General features: G+C 39.9%; 1 protein-coding gene across 1 annotated transcript in view; it reads left to right on the forward strand.

The window, feature by feature from the left end:
- CENPW (centromere protein W) overlaps positions 1-9884 on the forward strand; it is a 16941-nt gene extending 7057 nt beyond the window's left edge. Inside the window, exons 2-3 of the mRNA XM_019537998.1 lie at positions 4978-5091; positions 8730-9884. Coding sequence (XP_019393543.1) covers positions 4978-5091; positions 8730-8756 — 141 coding nt within the window. The 3' untranslated portion in view covers positions 8757-9884. The remainder of the gene's footprint in view (positions 1-4977; positions 5092-8729) is intronic.
- Positions 9885-18870: the final 8986 nt, after the last annotated feature.

An 18870-nucleotide genomic window follows, 5' to 3' on the forward strand; every position in this document is an offset into this window, starting at 1 on the left:
CAAAAAACTCATGCTGGCTATCCCTTAGGATGTTGCCATCAGCCTGTCCATTAAGGATGGCCTCTTTAATAAACTTTTCTAAGATCTTCCCTGGGGTGGAAGTCAGGCTGATGGGCCTATAGTTAGCCGGATCCACTTTCCTCCCTTTCTTGAAGATAGGCACCACATTGGCCTTCTTTCATTGGACTAAGGAGACTAGTGGGGGGAGGCGCTGAGGTCCTGGAGGGGTGGGGAGTTGGGAGTCCAAGAAGAGTGGTGGGAGTGGACATGTTCAAATCAGCAGGTCCTGACAATCTCTACCCCAGAGTGCTGGGGGAATTAGCAGAGGTCATTGCGGGACCCTGGCACAGTTTTACAAGCACTCATGGTGCTCTGGCTAGGTGCCAGAGGACTGGAAAAGGGCCAGTGTAGTTCCCGTTTTCAAAAAAGGGGAGGAAGGAGGACCCAGGAAATTATAGGCCTGTTAGTCTTACCTCGGTCCTGGGGAAGCTTTTTGAAAAAATTATCCAGGTGCACATCTGCGAGGGGCAAGCAGGGGAGTGTATGCTTAGGGGCAACCAACATGGGTTCATTAGAGGCAGTTCCTGTCAGACCAACCTGATGGCTTTCTATGACCAGGTCACAAGTTCCTTGGATGCAGGTGTTGCGGTGGACGTAGTCTTCCTGGACTTTAGGAAGGCCTTCAACACTATCACCCCATTCTCGTTAAAAAATTAGGAGATTGTGGTGTCAGTGCTTACACAATCAGATGGGCCCCAGTTGGCTGGAGGGCTGCACCCAGAGAGTGGTGGTGGACGGGTCATTTTTGACCTGGAGGGATGTGGGCCGTGGGGTCCCCCAGGGGGTGAAAAGCACCTTGTTCAAATTCACGGATGACACTGAGATGTGGGGAGAAGTGGGCATGCTAGAAGGGAGGGTCAGGCTGCAATCGGACCTATATAGGTTACAGGGGTGGGCGGATGAGAACAGGATGGGTTTCAACACTGGCAAGTGCAAGGTGATGCACCTGGGGAGGAAGAACCAGCAGCATACCTACAGGCTGGGGAACTCCCTTCTTGTCAGTGCAGAGGCAGAAAAGGATCTTGGAGTCATTATTGATACCAAAATGAACATGGGCTGGCAGTGTGGGGATGCAGTCAGGAAGGCCTTGTCATGCATCCACAGATGCACGTCGAACAGGTCCAAGGAGGTGATCCTCCCTTTATGTCCGACACTGGTCAGCCCACAGTTGGAGTACTGCGTCCAGTTCTGGGCTCCGTACTTCAAGAGGGATGTGGACAACATCGAGAGGGTCCAGAGGAGAGCCCTTGCATGATCGGGGGCAGCAGGGCAGGCCCTATGAGGACAGGCTATGGGACCTGAACCTGTTCCGCCTCCACGAGAGAAGGCTGAGGGGGGATCTGGTGGCCGGCCGTCTGTAAACTGGCCAATGGAGACCAGCAGGGAATGGGAGAGTCCCTGTTCCCCCAAGCACTACGGGGAGTAACAAGGAATAATGGACATAAGTTGATGGAGAGTAGATTCAGGTTAGATATCAGGAGGCACTACTTCACAGTCAGGGTGGCTAGGATCTGAAACCAACTTCCAAGGGAAGTGGTGCTTACTCCTACCCTGGGTGTCTTTAAAAGGAGGCTAAATAGACACCTTACCAGGGTCGTTTGACCCCAGCATTCTTTCCTGTGGTAGGGGGTCAGATTTGATGATCTGCTTAGGTCCCTTCCAACCCTAGCAACTATGAGACCGTAGCCCCACTCCCTTATTTGGGGGGGCTGGGGGGTGCTCCATCTGCCTCCATACACCTCTTGCCCCCTGCAGATTTAAAAAAACAAACGCTGATTTCCAAGCTGCTGGGCTGCATTCCTGGCCGTGTGCAGGCTCTGGCTGCGTGAATGCATGTGGCATTTATCAGTGACATTATTGGCTACACTGGGCAAAAAAAACCAACAGCTGGTAATGTCAATTTTACTTTTATCGGTGCCGATCTAGTATGGACCAATATATCAATGCACCTCTAATTTCTATGTAGTCTTTGTGATCTAAAGAAAACTTGACTTTATAGGCAGATTTAAAATTATGGAAGAAACTGGCAATAATATCAATGGATGAAGTTCTCTTACAATGAATTGTTACTTACTATTCTAATACAGCATCTAGGATGTGTTACAGGGTTGGCAGTGCCCTGTTAAATAGTTTTCACTGTTTCTTCCTTTTCTGTGCATGTTCTTTGGGGTAAAATAAAGAGTAACAGCAGAGGACCAATTTGGTCTTTATTCCTAAAATATGTAGCTTCTGTATGATTTTATAGCAGCATGGTGTGCAAAGTGGTGATCCTAATGAGTAGTTCAAAATTGTCTTGTTTTATATATTTTGTGTATGAGGAATATTAGTGTAATACCCAGTACTACAATGGCTGTACACAAACTTTGACAGCATGTAACTATCTTGCCTTTCTGTTGACGTCCTCCTGTTTTATTTGTGGTAGGATTGTTTCCTTTTCTGCCTAATGTGCTGTGTTCTTCTCTGGTACAAGTGGAATGGGGCAGAGGCAGACAGACGGTTACATTAAAACTTAACTATATTGGCTAATCTTGTGTGTGTTATTGAGATGCATTCTGATTTATTTTTTTTAAGATACAACAGTGATTCATCTTCTATATCAGTGATTTCTGGGGAAAGTTCTCTGCCTCTTGTTCTCTTACTTTTAATGGAAGTTTCCCCTGTGTGGTAGAAAGACAGCTCTCTTCTAAAGATGGCTTTAAAATACAGTCTTTCCTTTTTTGATACTCAAGTAGAGTATACATCTAAGCAGAAGGGATTCATTTCAATTTCTTTATGAATTTCAAATGTGGAAAATGAGTGCAGTTACTGACTTCCAAAAATCTAATCCCCATGTTGATACATTTAGTAATCCAGATTCTTACATTCACCAACATTATTTTAGTGCCACTGTTGTTTGACTGTTTCAAATAGTCTTTGCATGAGTAGTTAAAATATTTTAATCAGATTAAAATGGCTTTGATAGTTTGCCAAGCAAACCTGCAAGAATGTCTGCTTTTTATATAGTACATATATTTACGTGAAAGTTGGCATCATTTGGAAGTCTCTGTTGCACATTAATATTTATGTAGTTGAGCAGATTAAAAAATTTCATCCATGTGGTATGCTTGTCACACTAGCATTAAAATATGTCTGTCCTCAACAGTAGATTCTCTGTGTGTTGCATGTCTATTGCCAAAATGTTTCCAGTAAATACATTCTGAATGGTACTTTCTCTTGTTATTTATTTTTTAGTTTATAAGGACAGATGCATTTAATAGGTACAAGCAATTTCTTGCCTGTTCTCTGTTATGCTTTAAGTGATATGAGACAAGTGTTCTAGTGGGCTGTTGTTATCTTTCTGGTGCAAAACATATTTTAAAAAAATATTGTAGACTTGTATATATATAGAAATGTATACAAACATTTCCATTATATAAAAACATAGAAATATGAAGACAAAATTAAAATAATTGAAGTATTTGTCTCATGCTGATAAAACCTCTTCAGCATTCTACCAATTGTTTTAATATTCAACCATTATACATTTAGGTCCAGGTAAGATGTTAGTGAAGTTTAAAAAACTGAAATTTATTAATGTGTTGTATCCCATTTTAGCTAGCTTGCACTATAGAGTGCAGGCATGGTGGTCATAACGTGATTTTAAATGCTTATCAGTTTAAAACAAGTTTGTGCACCCTTTGATTGTTGAGAGAATTTTTATTCGTATCAGTAGAAATTGCACTTTAGTAATTAAGGACAGCATATAACAGACTTCATGTTCGTGTCTTAAAAAAGACCAGTCCTGTTAACTTCAGTGCGAGTACAATGGAATAAAGTTATTTCATGCTGCACATGTAACTTTTTGAGGACTAGGTTTTAATGACAACACACATTAACTTCTATGATCTACAGTTTTGTTCTTTCTTTAGTTGCTCTGAGAATGTTTTCCCTGCGGGAGAGGAGATGCTACATGTAAGGGATTAAAATTTGTACACTAATCTAGTACTTGTTTTCTATTACTTCAGTTTTTTCTTTAAGAAAGGGTAGTTTCCACTGATTAATGAAATAACCTATGTGCAAGATTTGTGTGATCCTACGTGCAAGATTAGGAAGGGTGGGAGTTGGTCATGGTTTCTTTCCTTGTTCCTTTGGTGTGGCCATGCTAGTTCCAGCGTGAACTGCAGCAACATCTAAGCTGTACTAATTTGTGCCTGTTTAGTACTGCCGCATTTGACTTATGGGGAGGAGATCAGTTGATGCAGAGAGCATGTGGCACCAGTTTCTGCTGGTAGAGAATTTCCAGTTCCATTGGAATCTTAATTTAGTCTTTGTTCCTTTACACTGCAAAGTTGGAAATGGGAATCTAGACAGTAGCCCTCAAACTGGTCTGTGGACCACTTGATGGTAGTAGGAAGTTCCATGTTCATATCATATTAGCAGCTGTTCCTTATTTTCAGCTGCTAGAGAATATCAGATAAAAAGGTATCTCTGAACACATTTGAAAGTAAATGTTCAGCACTTAGTGAGTATGCTCTGTTTTGTAGTTCAAGAAGCAGAGTCATGTTTAGCAAATTTTGTGTGTGTCCTTGAGTAAAAGGGGTAGTTCCTATTCGTATATAGAAGATTTTTAGAGAAGACTTGGGAAGTTGGGTATTGTTGAAATGTATTTGGTAAGAGAGAAAGCCTAAACTTATTTTAAATTGTAAAGTACATGTGCTGGAGATTCTTGCAGCAAGAAATGTGAAGGGCTAGAAAACTAAATCATACCTGACTTGAAGGGTTTTCAGGAAAACGTAGGAATTCAGAAATAGTCTTGAAATAGTACGTTTTGAGCTTAAGGATTGATGGCTCTTATATGTTTGTTAAATCAACATAAAACAGCTGTTTTGTAAGCATTTTGTTGGAAACCTTTTTAATTTGGTTTTTTTTTCTTCAAAGGTCCATTTGAACTTCTTACTATTTCTTCATCGATTAGCAGAAGAAGCCAGAATAAACGCATTTGAGAATAAAAGCAAAATAATTAAACTTGAGCATGTTATATCTGCTGCAAAGGTAATGTAATAAACTTTCCTCTTTTTGTTTAAACACCTAGACCCATACCCAAACTAGGACTTCAGCCTAGTCATGCTGAGCTTCCTAAAAGTTAGATGTCACTTTCCAGAAATATAACTTAAAAATCGAAATTATGCAACTGAGTTCTGCATACTTTAACTGGAGAGACGTTGGAGCCTGTGATTGGTATTCATGGAAGAACACTCGTGTGTGTGTGTGTGTGTGTGTGCGCGCGTGCGTTCATATTCACATAACCCAACAAGTAGGAAATGTTGAAAAAAAGAATTGAGTCTGAAATCTGGTCTCTTTCTTGGACTTCCACTGCAGTTAAACAGTCCCTGTAGCCCTGAGTTGCGTCTATGTGAACTTGAGTTCACAGCCTATATCTAGACTTGGATGTCTCAGTTGTCCCTTCATATTCAGGTGACTGGATAGTCCTTTTTCAAACTGTATTTTAAAAGAATAGAAATAGTTGTAGTGTCCATCTTTTGTGGAATAACCTTGTGGTTAGAGTGATTAACTTGGAAGTAGGAAGGCTTGGGTTTAATGACTTCAGCCTGAAGGGTTGCATATTCCCATCCCTGCCTCTTGGGAGAGTGCCCAACCACTAAGCCAGTGGTTCTCAAGGCATCCATTTGGAAAATGCCAGGTCTTAGTTTTCACTCATTTCTTGATTACAGAAAAAGAATAGACTGATTCCTGTGTTGCAGAGAATTCAGAAAGACCACAGTACTGTATACAATTTGCTGCTCTGCTTTCCACCCCTTACTCTGTCTATTCATGTTTTTTTGACACTACGGATTCTTATTTGAAATATCTGGGTTTATCTTGTGAATCAGTTGTAGGTATTTGCACATCTAAGATTGTGTGACACCCTCTGGAATACTTAAAAGCATCTTATGGGAATCTCTGGCTATTAGCAAGACTGAGCTGAGGCCACTATGTGCTCTTTGTGTTGTAGGAGGACTGCTGTATTGAAAGATTCATGGTCTAAGGAAGAGAGTACAGGGAATATAACTCTTTAATCTGGCTATGAGGGCACTGGCTCTAGTGACTGATTGTGTATTTATTCAGTATTAACTGGATAAAATACAGAAGCAGTGTTGGGTGTAGATTACCCCTCCCACAGCTGTGCTGTCAGGATTCAGCTATAGTAGGATTGTCAAATTTGTCAGGATCTGTGGCCTGGATGAATGGTTTGGGGCTGGCCCTGTGGACTTAGTGGGGCCTGCAGATTAGCCTTACGTGCTGTATCTAGTACCTGCTGTGGATTGATTTTTACACAGGCACTATGTGCAGTATGTAGGTCAACACTTTGACCCATGGGCAGCACTGAGGGCCAGATGATAGGGCTCTGTGGGCTGGATCTTTGACACCACTAGGCTATAGGCTCTTGCTCTTTCTTTGGCCACGTGACTTTTTGGACACTGGCCTCACTGCACTGCAATAGCAGCAATAGAGAATCTTAGCATAACTTAAAGCAATGGGGGCCAAACCTTTTGGCAAGCATGCTATAAATTAACTCTTTTGCCTTCCTGAGTGCTGCTCATCCCTTTCATTTACCTTGTCCCTGATCTGCCATTCTGCTTTCTGCTTCCTGCTCTGTCTCTCACTGTGCTGCCCCCTTCCTCACCTATTGCACAAGTGCTGCAGGTTGATCACCTCTGTCTTATAGCTTAATGGTTAGGGAAATCTAGAAGGTGAGGTGTGGGTTTTAATCCCACAGCCTGAAGAGGGCACAGATCCCAGGTGTCTAGGTTTCTAGGTAAGTACTATAGTCACTGAGCTATTATGGAAAAGAGGTGGTACTGCCAACCATTTGTTCTAAAGAAGTGGCTGTAGAGGCTGTTCTCAAAGTACACTCAATACCAACTGGCATCACTAAGAACTACTAGGTTGGCCCACTTCGGGGATTTAGCATAAATTTTGCCAATCCCAAGCAAATTTAGGTATTTAAATACTCACCTTGGGCCAACTGTTAATATCTTTGGGTAAACCACAGTTCCAAAACTAAGACCATTATTTTGTAGCTCTTTGGCCTCTAAATCTTGGCTCCAAGGATAGGAATTCCAAACTAGAAAGGTTTTTGTGGAAAATGCTGTTATATCATTAAGGATTCAAGATGAGTTTTTCTGCTGACCATAAGTGAAAGAATAGGGTGAATCCTACCTAGGGACTGCCAGATGGTGAGGTTAAGAATACTGAACCGAGGCTAATCAGATGGCCTATATTATCATATTTCTTTAATTATTTTATACAGTTGTTAGTAAATAGTCATAGAGGGCATGTGATGCTCCTTCCACTGTTAAGCCTACCACCTTCTAGGTTAGTGGACTCTACTTGTTTTTTTGGGGGGGGGTTTGCATGCCACAGAGCAGCTGAGGGAGTTTGAGGGAAAAACAATTGAACTTATTCTTAGTCAGTTGTTGGGTGGATCTGAATGGTATATCTCTGTAGTAAAGCCTCACAGTCTACATGTGCACTGCTATTAGGATGCTGTAAACATTAACTTCGCTGTAGGATAGTACTGTCTTATGGTGGAGTACTTTATTCCACTGTAAAGCATGTAGAGACTAACCAGGCATGCTAATTGCATGTGGTCAGACCAGCCAGCCAGGGGTCTGCACTACCCTGGCTCAAATCGTTGCTGTCCTAGGCACGTGTGTAGATGCTGTGCCTGGGAGCAGTTGATTCCAATGTGATCAGTTCTGGAGTTTGTGTCACATTAATTGCATATGTAGATGCACCCGCTGAGAATGACAGAAATAATTCTTAAAAGACTGTGGGTGGGAACTCGCTGTTACATTTTTTTACCACATCACAACTGTGTGTGTAGGGGACGAAGCTCCAATATAATGGGAAGCAGGGATGGTGCACATTGCATAATATTCAAAGTACCTCAGTTAATACCATAATGAGCACTTCAGTGCTCTTGCAGATCCTAAGTCATTTATTCAACCACTTTTAGTAAGATTGGACAAAACAGAAGTATAAGCCTGAGTAGCTTTGACATAGTTGAAACCCAGTGGGCTATGTTTTCTATATCTTACATTCCTATTTTTCTGGTTAAATGTTTGATTTGATATATTTTTGTTACCATAGTACCAGAAAATACACAGGATGTTCAATGTAGCCAAGTTAATGTCGCAGTTGGAGGCTTTTTGACTGTATACTCCTAACATAATTTGAAATGGATTTTTGTATCAATTTCTTCTTTAAAGAAGGGAAAAGAGAAATTGCCTTTGCTTAACAAGGTTAACACTAAAATGGTCCTGACTGGCTTTGAAGTTCACTTTCAAATTTAAACTCCAAACCAAAGAATGTCCTTCCAAGGTACTAGACTCTTGACATAAAATTTAATAAGTAAGATTTTGCAAACAAAAAGATTAATCACAGTAGCACTACAAACACATATGATAGCTGATACTATAGCGGAGGAAGCTCATTAAGGGATATAGCAAAAGATTTACTGACACTTCTTAGTAGTATTTAGCAAACTTTTTTCTTTTAAGAAATTATGCTTTAGAAGATGCATTTTATTTCAAATATTTCTTTTTTGGTATACATTTCTCGGTGATTATATTGTTTAAATTGCCCTGAGTGTATGAGTTATGATAAATATCTTTTATTTTTTTCAGATTTCTTTGAAGAAGAGCCGAGGCTAGAAGATCAAGAACTTTCTAATCCTACCTACTCATATGCAGTTTTTATTAACTTCAGTTATTGTAGACAAAATCCTTGGATACTGTAAATATATATGATTTTGTTGGTGTAGCTATACCAAATGCAGCTTACCTGTTATGGATCTGATTCTTTTTTTAATGAAAAATTTTGAGTCTTATGTGACCTTGTTTATATAAGATGTGCCACGAGGTAAAAAAATATTGCAGTGACAATTTTTATTCATTCACTGCTATTCTATGTATAAATTTTCTGAAGTGCCTGATTTCTTTCACTAACAAATTAGAATCATAGGATCATCGGGTCCAGCCCCCTGCATGAGCAGGAAAGACATCTGGGGTCAGGTGACCCCAGCCAGGTATCCATCCAGTCTTCTCTTGAAGACCTCTAGGGGAGATGATTGCAACACCTCTGTGGGGAGGTGAAGAAGAAATTGAGGGGGTGAGGGAAGATGATATAATTGCCATTTTGTTTTTTATTGTAGTTTTGTGCCTCATCAGAATTTGTTCGCTTCCTATTTTTATAAGCTTGAGATTTCTATTAAGGAGGACTATACAATGAATTATAGCTCAAATTGAATCCGGTATACACTCTATTTTATGGCAAAGTTCTTGAAACATAAACAACTGGAAACTTTCTCTTTTATTTTTGGAGATCAGATACAGAGCTCCCTCCCCCTCTTCCCATATTCATGCTCTAACTTTTCCCAGGGTGCTGCATTTGGTAAGTTGGTGGTTTGGTCTTAATTCAGTTCCCTATGGACAGGTGCACATCATAAAAACAACTAGAATAAATTGCCATTCTAGAAATTAGATGCATTGGGGGTAGCAAGGATGTTTATATGCTTTATTCTCCAGAGATTGTCCTATTCCTTGGTTGAATCTGTGCGCGCAGGCATGTATTCTGTTTCCATAATATGTGCAACTTAAGTTTCAAGTGTTCTTAATCTGATACCTTTTAAAAGTTTTTAAAAAAAAATATAGTCTTGTATCTCACTGTTTATTATAATAACACTTTTTGTGGTTTATGTAACACTAGTTAACAGTGCTTTCTATGTGTATATCAGTTAACTGTTTTATTGAAAGAATAAAATGAAGGATTGTTGTACAATGTGATCAGTTCTGAGCAGCCTAATTCAATTGTTATATTAATGAGAGTTGAAGTATTCCAAGGAAAGCAAACAGAAAATAGATCAAATAAAAATATTGTGATCTATGAAGTTTAAGAAAACTGCAACACCAAAATTTAAATATAAATGAATTACTGTTTTTTTACAATTCTGACACACATTACAATATGGCAAAATAAATAACCCCTATTTAGGAATGTGTATTGAATTTATAAATATATCTTAAATGCACAGAAAAAGAGATTAATTATCTTGGTCCTAGATATGTCGTCTTGTTCTTCTCCAATCCCTTGGCTCTGTTCTGTGTGCTTGTATGGTTGCCAGTGCTGGTCACCAATGTTCCCTCTAAACTGTGTAGCCACACAGGCATACTCATGCTGCACTGCCAGGCGTGCCTGTGTGTGGCCTTGCATGCCACGCAGCTTAAGGGGAATGCTGCTGGTCACTTTGGTTGACCCTCTGTCAATCCTCTTTGAACCTGAAGAGGGAAGAGAGCATAGTATATCCCCTGTAGCATGTAGCTCAATAAATGTCTTTAGGATTCTTGGATTTAATAACCTGAACTTTTGGGGTGAAAGCCCCTAGATCAGGGGTTTCCAAAGTGTTTATGCTGCAGCCTGGCAAACCGTAGCCTAGAAGTGGCTGTGGCCTGGCAAACCACAGCCCAGCAGTCAGCCAATCCCAGACAGATTTTCTAGCTGGAAGATAGGTAAAGATACTGCCACCTCCCAAGTAGGGGGCTGGGCCAAAACTTGTTCTCCTCTGTGAAAGGAGCCATAGCCTCTCTGCCTGGCTCTGGAGGGCCATGTTTTGTTGGTCTGCGGCCACTTGTGGTTCGGCAGCCAACCCTCTGTGGCCTGGCACCGGGCCATGGCCTGGGGATTGAGAATCCCTGCACTAGATAGTTCTTAAAAGGCTGAAGGGAAAATACTGGTGCTAGATATTCCTATCTTTTGTTCCTCTGCTTACTCTCTGATTGGAAACATTGTGTGGAGTTCCCTTTTAAAGAAGGAAATTTACCTACCTTTAATCCTTCTTTCTTGAAGGTATCTTTTTTTTCTTAAAAAATGCTTGAACCAGCCACCTGGCCTTAATTGTTTGGAAGGATATTTCAGAATGGCTATTTTGTTTATCTCTTAGAATATATTTTGGTCATTTTATCCTTTTAATTGGCTCTTCTGGGAGTTCTCTTGTCCTGCGTAATTCAGGAAGTTACTGGAAGCTGGGAAGCTGCTAAGTTACATGGAACATATTGTAAGTGAGTTTAGTTAAACAACATCCTATAGAATTTTCATGAATTGGCTGTGGTTGCAAGCCAGCAGTAATGGAAAGGTATCTAGAATGAAGCAGTCATTTTAGCTTGTAAAAAAATCTAGGCAACTCCAAACAACTGTAATTTTAACCTTGTCTTAATATTATTTTAGATATTCAAAAGTAGGAAATGCTTATAGTTATTCCTGTAATCTTAACTCTTCCCGCAGCACGCTTGTAATTAATGATGTTTTGTAAAATTTGAGAAAGTATGTTCTGCAACTTCATGTATATCAAATGTCTTGTCTGCTTGATCAATAGTCCTTAAACATTTTCATACTACATATTCTGAAGTAGTAGTCACAAATCTCCAGCTGGAATCGGCTTTTGAATTTGTCAATCGCTTTCTTATTTGTCCTTAAGGATTATTATTGTGCTTGCCCCTATCCCTCCTAGTCAAGCAGAAGCATTAGAAGTGCATGGGATAAGGCAGAGCCCTGGATCATGTCTGCTCTTTTTATTCTGGAGCAGTGACATGAGAGCAAAAAATGAAAATCTTTCCCTACCTCTGACATGGGCTGAGCAAGGGAAGAGGATTTATGGAGCTTGTCTTTCCACCCCCTCCCCCTCAATTCATCAGCTTATGGCATTGAAGGGTGTATCACTTATATGTCAGGGACCCTGCCTACTGTCAGGGATTTTTTTTGTTTTATGTTTTTGGTCTGGGGATTGCTATATTAGATCATTATACAATTACTATCAATTAAAAACCTTTTAGTACCTGTAGTAAATTCTAGGAAGTTAGAATTTCAGGCACTTGTAAATCTACTAAATATATGAATAAAGTACAGGCAGTCCTCGGACTTGCAACACAATTGGTTCCTGAAAATGGTGTCTTAAGTTGAAACGTTGCAACTCAGAACCGATTTTCCCATAGGAAACAATGTCATAAATGGGGGATTGTTCCTGAACCAAGGCCTGATACCCTGTTTTCACCAAAAATAACCCAGAATTTTGTACTCAATCAATTATAGATGAGTAATATAGCTATACTAATGTATTTATAATGTGAATAGCAAACATTGATTTGGAAGGACTTCTTTGATGTGACTTTGCTTGACTTTTTGAAGGGCTCTTGGTTGGACTTTTTGAAGGGTTCTTGGCTGGAGTCTTCTCAGGAGTCTTGGCTGCAGGTTTTTCTGGAGTCTTAGCTGCTTTCTTATAGAAAGTGTCCAACAAAGTTTTGGACAGATGTTCTCCAGGGAGTTGGGTGACACAGCAACTTGTTTGCTGTCATGGTGTCACATGTCAAGCGTAAAGTCAAAACTGATGTCAGAAGGTTGAAACCGTGTCAATTCAGAAACGCAAGTGTGAAACGTAAGTTGAGGACAGCCTGTATGACATTGCTAAGTGATTACTTTCCCATTCTAAACTTCTATTTACTCACTTCTATGCCTTACTCTTGGTTTTAAAACCCACAGATACTGAATTTAGTGGATGCAGAGAGCTCTGGTGATCTCCATGTATTTCCTTGCTTTAATAAGAGTCAGAGCAGAGCCTTAATTGCATACTTTTAGACTAAAATGCTTATTCTGTTTCACAACCAGTTTCTCACTAGAGTGTGGGGACTACTATTGTAGGGAGAAATACTTCAGAAATGTGCAGAACATGAAACTTTTTCTTAGACATGAAAGTTCTTTTTCTAACCGTAAGGTGGGGATAGAGTCAAAATTGTCTAGTGTCTTTTTATTTCCCCTTAAGCAATCTCCTATTATAAGGAAATATTCTGTTTATTTGTACTAAAATTATAGTGAATGTTGTGACACTTCCAGAGTTTTGAAGCTTACCAAGTTTGCATTGCTGACAGATACAGGGCAATTAAGGTTTAACAAAAATCCTTGCTCACATAAAAATGCTAGTGTCTTGTTGATCAGGACTGGGAAGGGGAGAGAGAACCAAATACTAAGCCTTGACAACAACTTGAATAGGTTCCATTTTTCAGGCTCAGTTCTGTCTTTAATATTGTATATTATTCTGAATTATTCAGCAGTAAATCAGCAATTTGCACACCAAGGGTACCTTTTATAAAATTTGAAATGCTCTATGGTGAGTTGTTAGCTTGTGTGGCTAACATGAACAGTTAACCTTTCTACTATTAATTGAAGCAGCTATTGAAACACATTTTCATGTTAGCACTTATCAGTAATTTTTCAGTAATATGGGACGATAAGATTTATAGCAGTTCTTCTATATCGAAAGCACTGTACCTAAGAGTTTTTTTCTGTTTTATGTGAGGCAAGTGTTATTAACAGGAGTGTGTAATGATGGGGTTCACATATTTGACTTATTTTAAACAAAAATATAAAGCCTATTGTTTGACATTTAAATTGAAATACTATCAGACTGATTGTGATGAAACAATGAATTAGTATCAGACTTTTAACAATACTTTCATATATTGAATTGTAATGTGGGCTCTTCTAAGTGCATGTAGAGCAGTTGCCCTGGCCTAATTAAGGCCTGAAGGATTGCCATAATTTTTTTTTTTTAATGTGAATAACTGCCTCAAAACTAGATAATCAGAAGAGGCTGGCCTGAAAAAACATCAATTTAAGCGCTGAAGTTTTATACTCTGCTGAATCAGAACTATTTGTTGCTTCTAAAAATGCTTAACAGCCGTGATGACCTAACACCGCCTGAATTTACAGATGTATTCTGTCAGAGTTCATCTAGTTACTATTTCATGAACATATTGAAGGTACATCAGTTTTTCTGTACAGGCCACATTCATGAAATTCACATGGGGTTTGATACCTTATATCCTCCTCTGTGGTGGGATATTAATATTGTCCTGACTAAGCTGTTAAAAGATCTTTTTAGGCCACTTGATATCTTTAAGCTCAAGTTTCTTACAGGGGGAGGTAATTTTCCTAGTAGGAAATTTCATCTAACAGGGAACTTAGATGAAGTATAGAAAAAACACAGCTTAAGGTCACCCAAACAGTCTTAACATTACCACTAGTTTAACAAACAAATGTCGACACAACCTTATTTGCAAAGAACTCAGTTTTATTTAAGCACTGCAATCAAGAGCACTTCCTACAGGAATAACTTGCTCTTATAGTATTACATTTCCTATACTGTTACTTAAACCACATGGTACCTATGTCAGTCACTAACATGAACATTTCCTGCTTTCTCTTGTATCTATGAAGAAGCCATAGAAAGAAAGAGAATTATCTAGTTCAACATTTTGTAAAGCCAAACATATAGAGGGCAGTCACTCCCAAAAATATATTACAAATGTTAGAAATGGGAATCTGGATTCAAATAGTGTATTCATGAAAAGTTTCTATATCAGAAAAATTATACAAAATCAATTTAAAGACACCATAGTTACTCTGCTCCAAACTCCTATCCCATATATCTTAATGTAGTATTGTTTAAATTGGTTTAGTTTAATTTGGTAAATCAGGATTTGATTGCATCAGAGAATGGGGTGGTTTAACTAAAATCAACTTCATGTAAATCAGCACAAGCTGTGTCAGTAGATCAGTTCTTACTGGGACAAGGTAAATTAGTTCAAGGGAGGCCTAGCTCAGTTTTAATATAGAGGTTTGTAGCTGGTATATCTAGATCAATTTTCAGGGGATTTGGTGGCTCCACATCAGGAGTGGGCAAAATGCGGCCTGGAGGCCAGATGTGGCCTGCCAGGCCACTCTATCCAGCCCGCAGGGCCCCTAAAAAATTTAGAAAATTAATGTTAATCTGCCCTGAGCTGCCTGTCATGCGGCCCTCAATGGCTTGCCAAAACTCAGTAAGCGGCCCTTTGTGCAAAATAATTGCCTGCCCTGCTCCGCATATACAGCTCTTAAAAATAATTTAACCTGTACTATAGTCTTACTATATCATGTCCTCATGTCTGTCACTAACCATATATGACTTCTGTTTTCTCTTGTATCTATATAGAAACCACAGAAGGCAAAAAGTTTAAAGTTTAGTAAGTGCAAACAACCTCTAGTTCTAGCTCTTCAATGTATCATCAAGCTAAAAGCCAAGTTTAGTACAGTTGTGATTATTCATACTTCATCTCAAACACATTTAAAGTTCATATTTCTAAACTCCAAAGCCAAGCTGCACATGTACAATCCTTTTCCAAAATGTGTATTTGAAGTTATAGCTTCAGGCTGCCTAAATTCAAATGAATGAAGGAAAAATCTTTATTCAACTAACTGTTATGAAAAATGATATGAAGGAAAGGTGAAAGAGGTGAGACTGGCAGTGATGCATGGCATATGGTTGTCTGGCTGACTTTACTCAACAATGTATTTCTGTACACAGTTTCTGTATTTCCAATGTTTGTTTAGGTAATTTGTTTTTGTTTTCTTTTTCCAAATGAAAATTTAATTATGGGTTTTTAAGCTTCCCAGAATTTGGGGATGGAGGAGGAAGAAGGAAGTACGGGTTTAGTTTGCTTCAAGTAGTAATGTTCTTTCAAAGCTTTTTTTCATAAAGTTTCATCCCATGTCTGCTTAACCTTCACTTCAGTTTAAGGAATTCTTTTGAGGCTGGCATTCTTTTCTAAAGTGCTGTCACAAGTTCTGATTACCATGTATTCATCCGGACTACACCTTTTCCTACTATTCAGTCAGTATGTTCCCCAAATTATTGGACCAAACAAGATGAATCTCTTTGCTGTAAAATTTCTGTACACTAGAAAAAAAATACAGAACGGTATATAAATTTTATTTTAAAATCTTGGTCTAGTATTTAATATTATTTGGGTTTTTTTACTTCTTCCTAATATGCCATCACAGCTGAAAAATGTAATGGACTTCTGTTCTATGCCAGTAACAACTTAATAAAAAGATTAACGGCAAGAGAATGAATAAGTGATCCTTAATTTCTTCCAAGGCACATTGATATTTTTATATAAAGTTGGTGAATATAAAGCCTTTATTCAAATGTGGGTATCACTGATGTTCATGACAAACATTTTTTCAGTCATAGTTGTGTGCCATTACTAAGTGCGTGTTTATAGTTCAGCATGGGAATCCCCATTCAGCACTGTGCCTATAGTATCTTTTTAATGCAATTTAGCAAAGATGGATAGCTTAAAGATTGCACCTAAGTTTGATGAATAGGGACTGTAGCCAGTAAAGGAATCCTTCAGAAGTCTGCTGGTTTTGAAATATATACCGAGTTCAATGAGAATTTAAGGAAAAAGCTTCAAAGAACCTGTCAGCAGCTAGGTGGGGTATTTTTCCCCTCTTTAATTGGAGATTACAAAATGGGAAAGAGAAATTAAGTAGCTGGCTAAGAAGTGTTCCAAATAGAAAAAAAGTCTAGTCCTATCACTAATAACATTTTAGATTTACAAGGCACCTTTCAGATGAATGATCCAAAGTAGTTGGTGAACTACTTTGTAAACTACCTTTCCCTTTTTGGAGCAGGGTATAGGAAAATACACTTGAAAGTACCTTTAACCCCTCATCTGAGAGATGAGTGGTTCCGTTGCATTCTGTCTCAGGTCCTGCAGTTGTGTGGTCTGGGTTTTGTAGTTAGCACTGTGCATGCTGGGGGGAAGGGGAAAGGGTAGGAGTTAAGGACCTGTTGCTCTGCACATCATTCTTCTCTCCAGTTTGGGCACCTAGCCAGGAATTACCAATGAGTACTACTTCAACCTTCTGTTGAGGAAGATTTCTCTAGTTCAATACTAAAGAGAGCTCAATGTCCATTCCACCCCCTTCCTCCCATCCCCACTGCCTGGTTTTTGTGGTTTATTAAGCCTCTCACCAGCTAAGTGTGCTTCAACTAGATTGATCCTGTAAACTTTTAGTAAAGGTTTCTTTGCATGTATTTTATGAAGTTGATTTGCTCAGGTGTTTTCCCTTACTATTTAATCCAGTCTGATTTAATTTCCTCATAGCTAAAAATCCCAGAGGAGATTTTCCTCAAACTTTCCAAAAAATATATTTGAAAACATGGAAATTTCAGTTCAAAAGTCAATAGTGAATGTTCTGAAAATGTCTGCTGTATTATCCATATACATTTTAGGGCAAAATTTGATCGTGATCAGTTGTGTGATAAAAATAGTTGTAATTAATTGTGATTTTAATCACACAGCTAAAAACTCAAAATTATGAGAAGAAAAACTCAAAATTATGCAAAATTATGTAGGTATTTTATATGGTTGGGGGTGGGTGTAAGGTGTGTGTGGGGAATTTGTGAAGGAGTTGAGTTCTGTGGAGGCGTGTGTGGGGTTTGGAGGGGGGCTCCCTGCAGGGGAGTCTGGAGCCTGAGGAGGTGGGGAGTAAATCTTTGGAGGAGTAGGGGAAGGGGAGGGGGGAGCAGATTGAGACCCCCCCATGTTGAGAGAGGAAGTGGGGCAGGGCTAGGGGTGAATGGGACCCCGGGGCCAGGGCAGGTCATGCAGCGTCTCAATATGGCATTGATATACTGGTGCACCTCTAGTGTCCATGTCCTGCACCTGGGCTTCCCTGCACTTCCTCTGCACTGCCATCACTGTCCTGCTGGGCAGCCCAGTGACAGCAGCAGAGAGGAGCCCAGGCACAGGCTCTAAAACAGTATAAGCGTTAAAAAAATGAATGTGTTAGTTCTTGTGTTAATTGTGCACGTTAACAGTGATTAATAAACAGCCCTAGTACATTTATATATTTGTATACAGAGAGTGTTTGCCTGTTCATTCATATATACATACTAGCAAATTGCCAGTCAAGAATGATGGGGCTCTGTCCCCCACCCCACACACACCCCGCCCCCCATGTCTGCCCCCTCCCTTGTCTGGGCCCGCTCATTCCCTCCACCTACCCTTGCAACTGCATCAGGCCTGCTCTTCCCCTCCCCTGCCAGCCCGCTCCTTTGCTCCCCGCCACCAGATTGGGCCTGCCACCAGCCCACTCCCTTCCCCACCACCTCCACCTCCCCTTCCCTTTCCACCAGCCTGCTTCTCCCCTCTCCCCCTGCTGCCATGACAGGCCTGTTCTCCTTGTTGTGTTGGGCCCAGGGCTGCTCCCCCCTGCAGCTTCAGGTCCTGGCCCACTCTACCCACTATCCTCCAGTGTGCCCACATTTCCTCAAAGCTTGGTATCATCCACAAACTTAATAATTGAGCTTTCTACCCCCCTCATCCAGATCATTGATGAATATATTAAAGAGCACAGATCTGTCCAAGCACAGATCCCTGGGTGACTCCACTGGAGATGGCCTTTCAGGATGAGGCCAGCCCATCAATTACCACCTCCTGGAAGCGGCCTCTAAGCCAATTGTCCACCCACCTCACTGAGGACTGGGCAAGTCCAGCATCCTCGAGTTTGTTTGAGAGAATCCCATGGGAAACTAAATCAAAGAACATGAAGTCTAAGTCTTTACTGAAGTCTAAGTTGATCATGTCCACTGCTTGTCTGTTGTCCAGATGGGTAATTGCCTGGTCATAGAAAGAGACAAGGTTTGTCAAGTATGATCTACCCTCAACAAAGCCATGCTGATTGGTTCTTAACACCCAATTTGTTTCCAGTTTTCAAATGATAGCTTCCTTAATACATTTTTCAAAATTTTACCTTGGACCGAGGTTAGACTAACCGGCTTGTAGTTTGCAGGATCATCCCTCTTCCCTTTCTTGAAAATGGGCATGACATTGGCCTTCTTCCTGTCATCCAGGACCGCTCCCAAGTTCCACAAATTTAAACGACTTGGCC

This window comes from Crocodylus porosus, unplaced genomic scaffold, assembly GCF_001723895.1.
Source record: "Crocodylus porosus isolate Cpor-Errol unplaced genomic scaffold, CroPor_comp1, whole genome shotgun sequence".
NCBI lineage: Eukaryota > Metazoa > Chordata > Crocodylia > Crocodylidae > Crocodylus > Crocodylus porosus.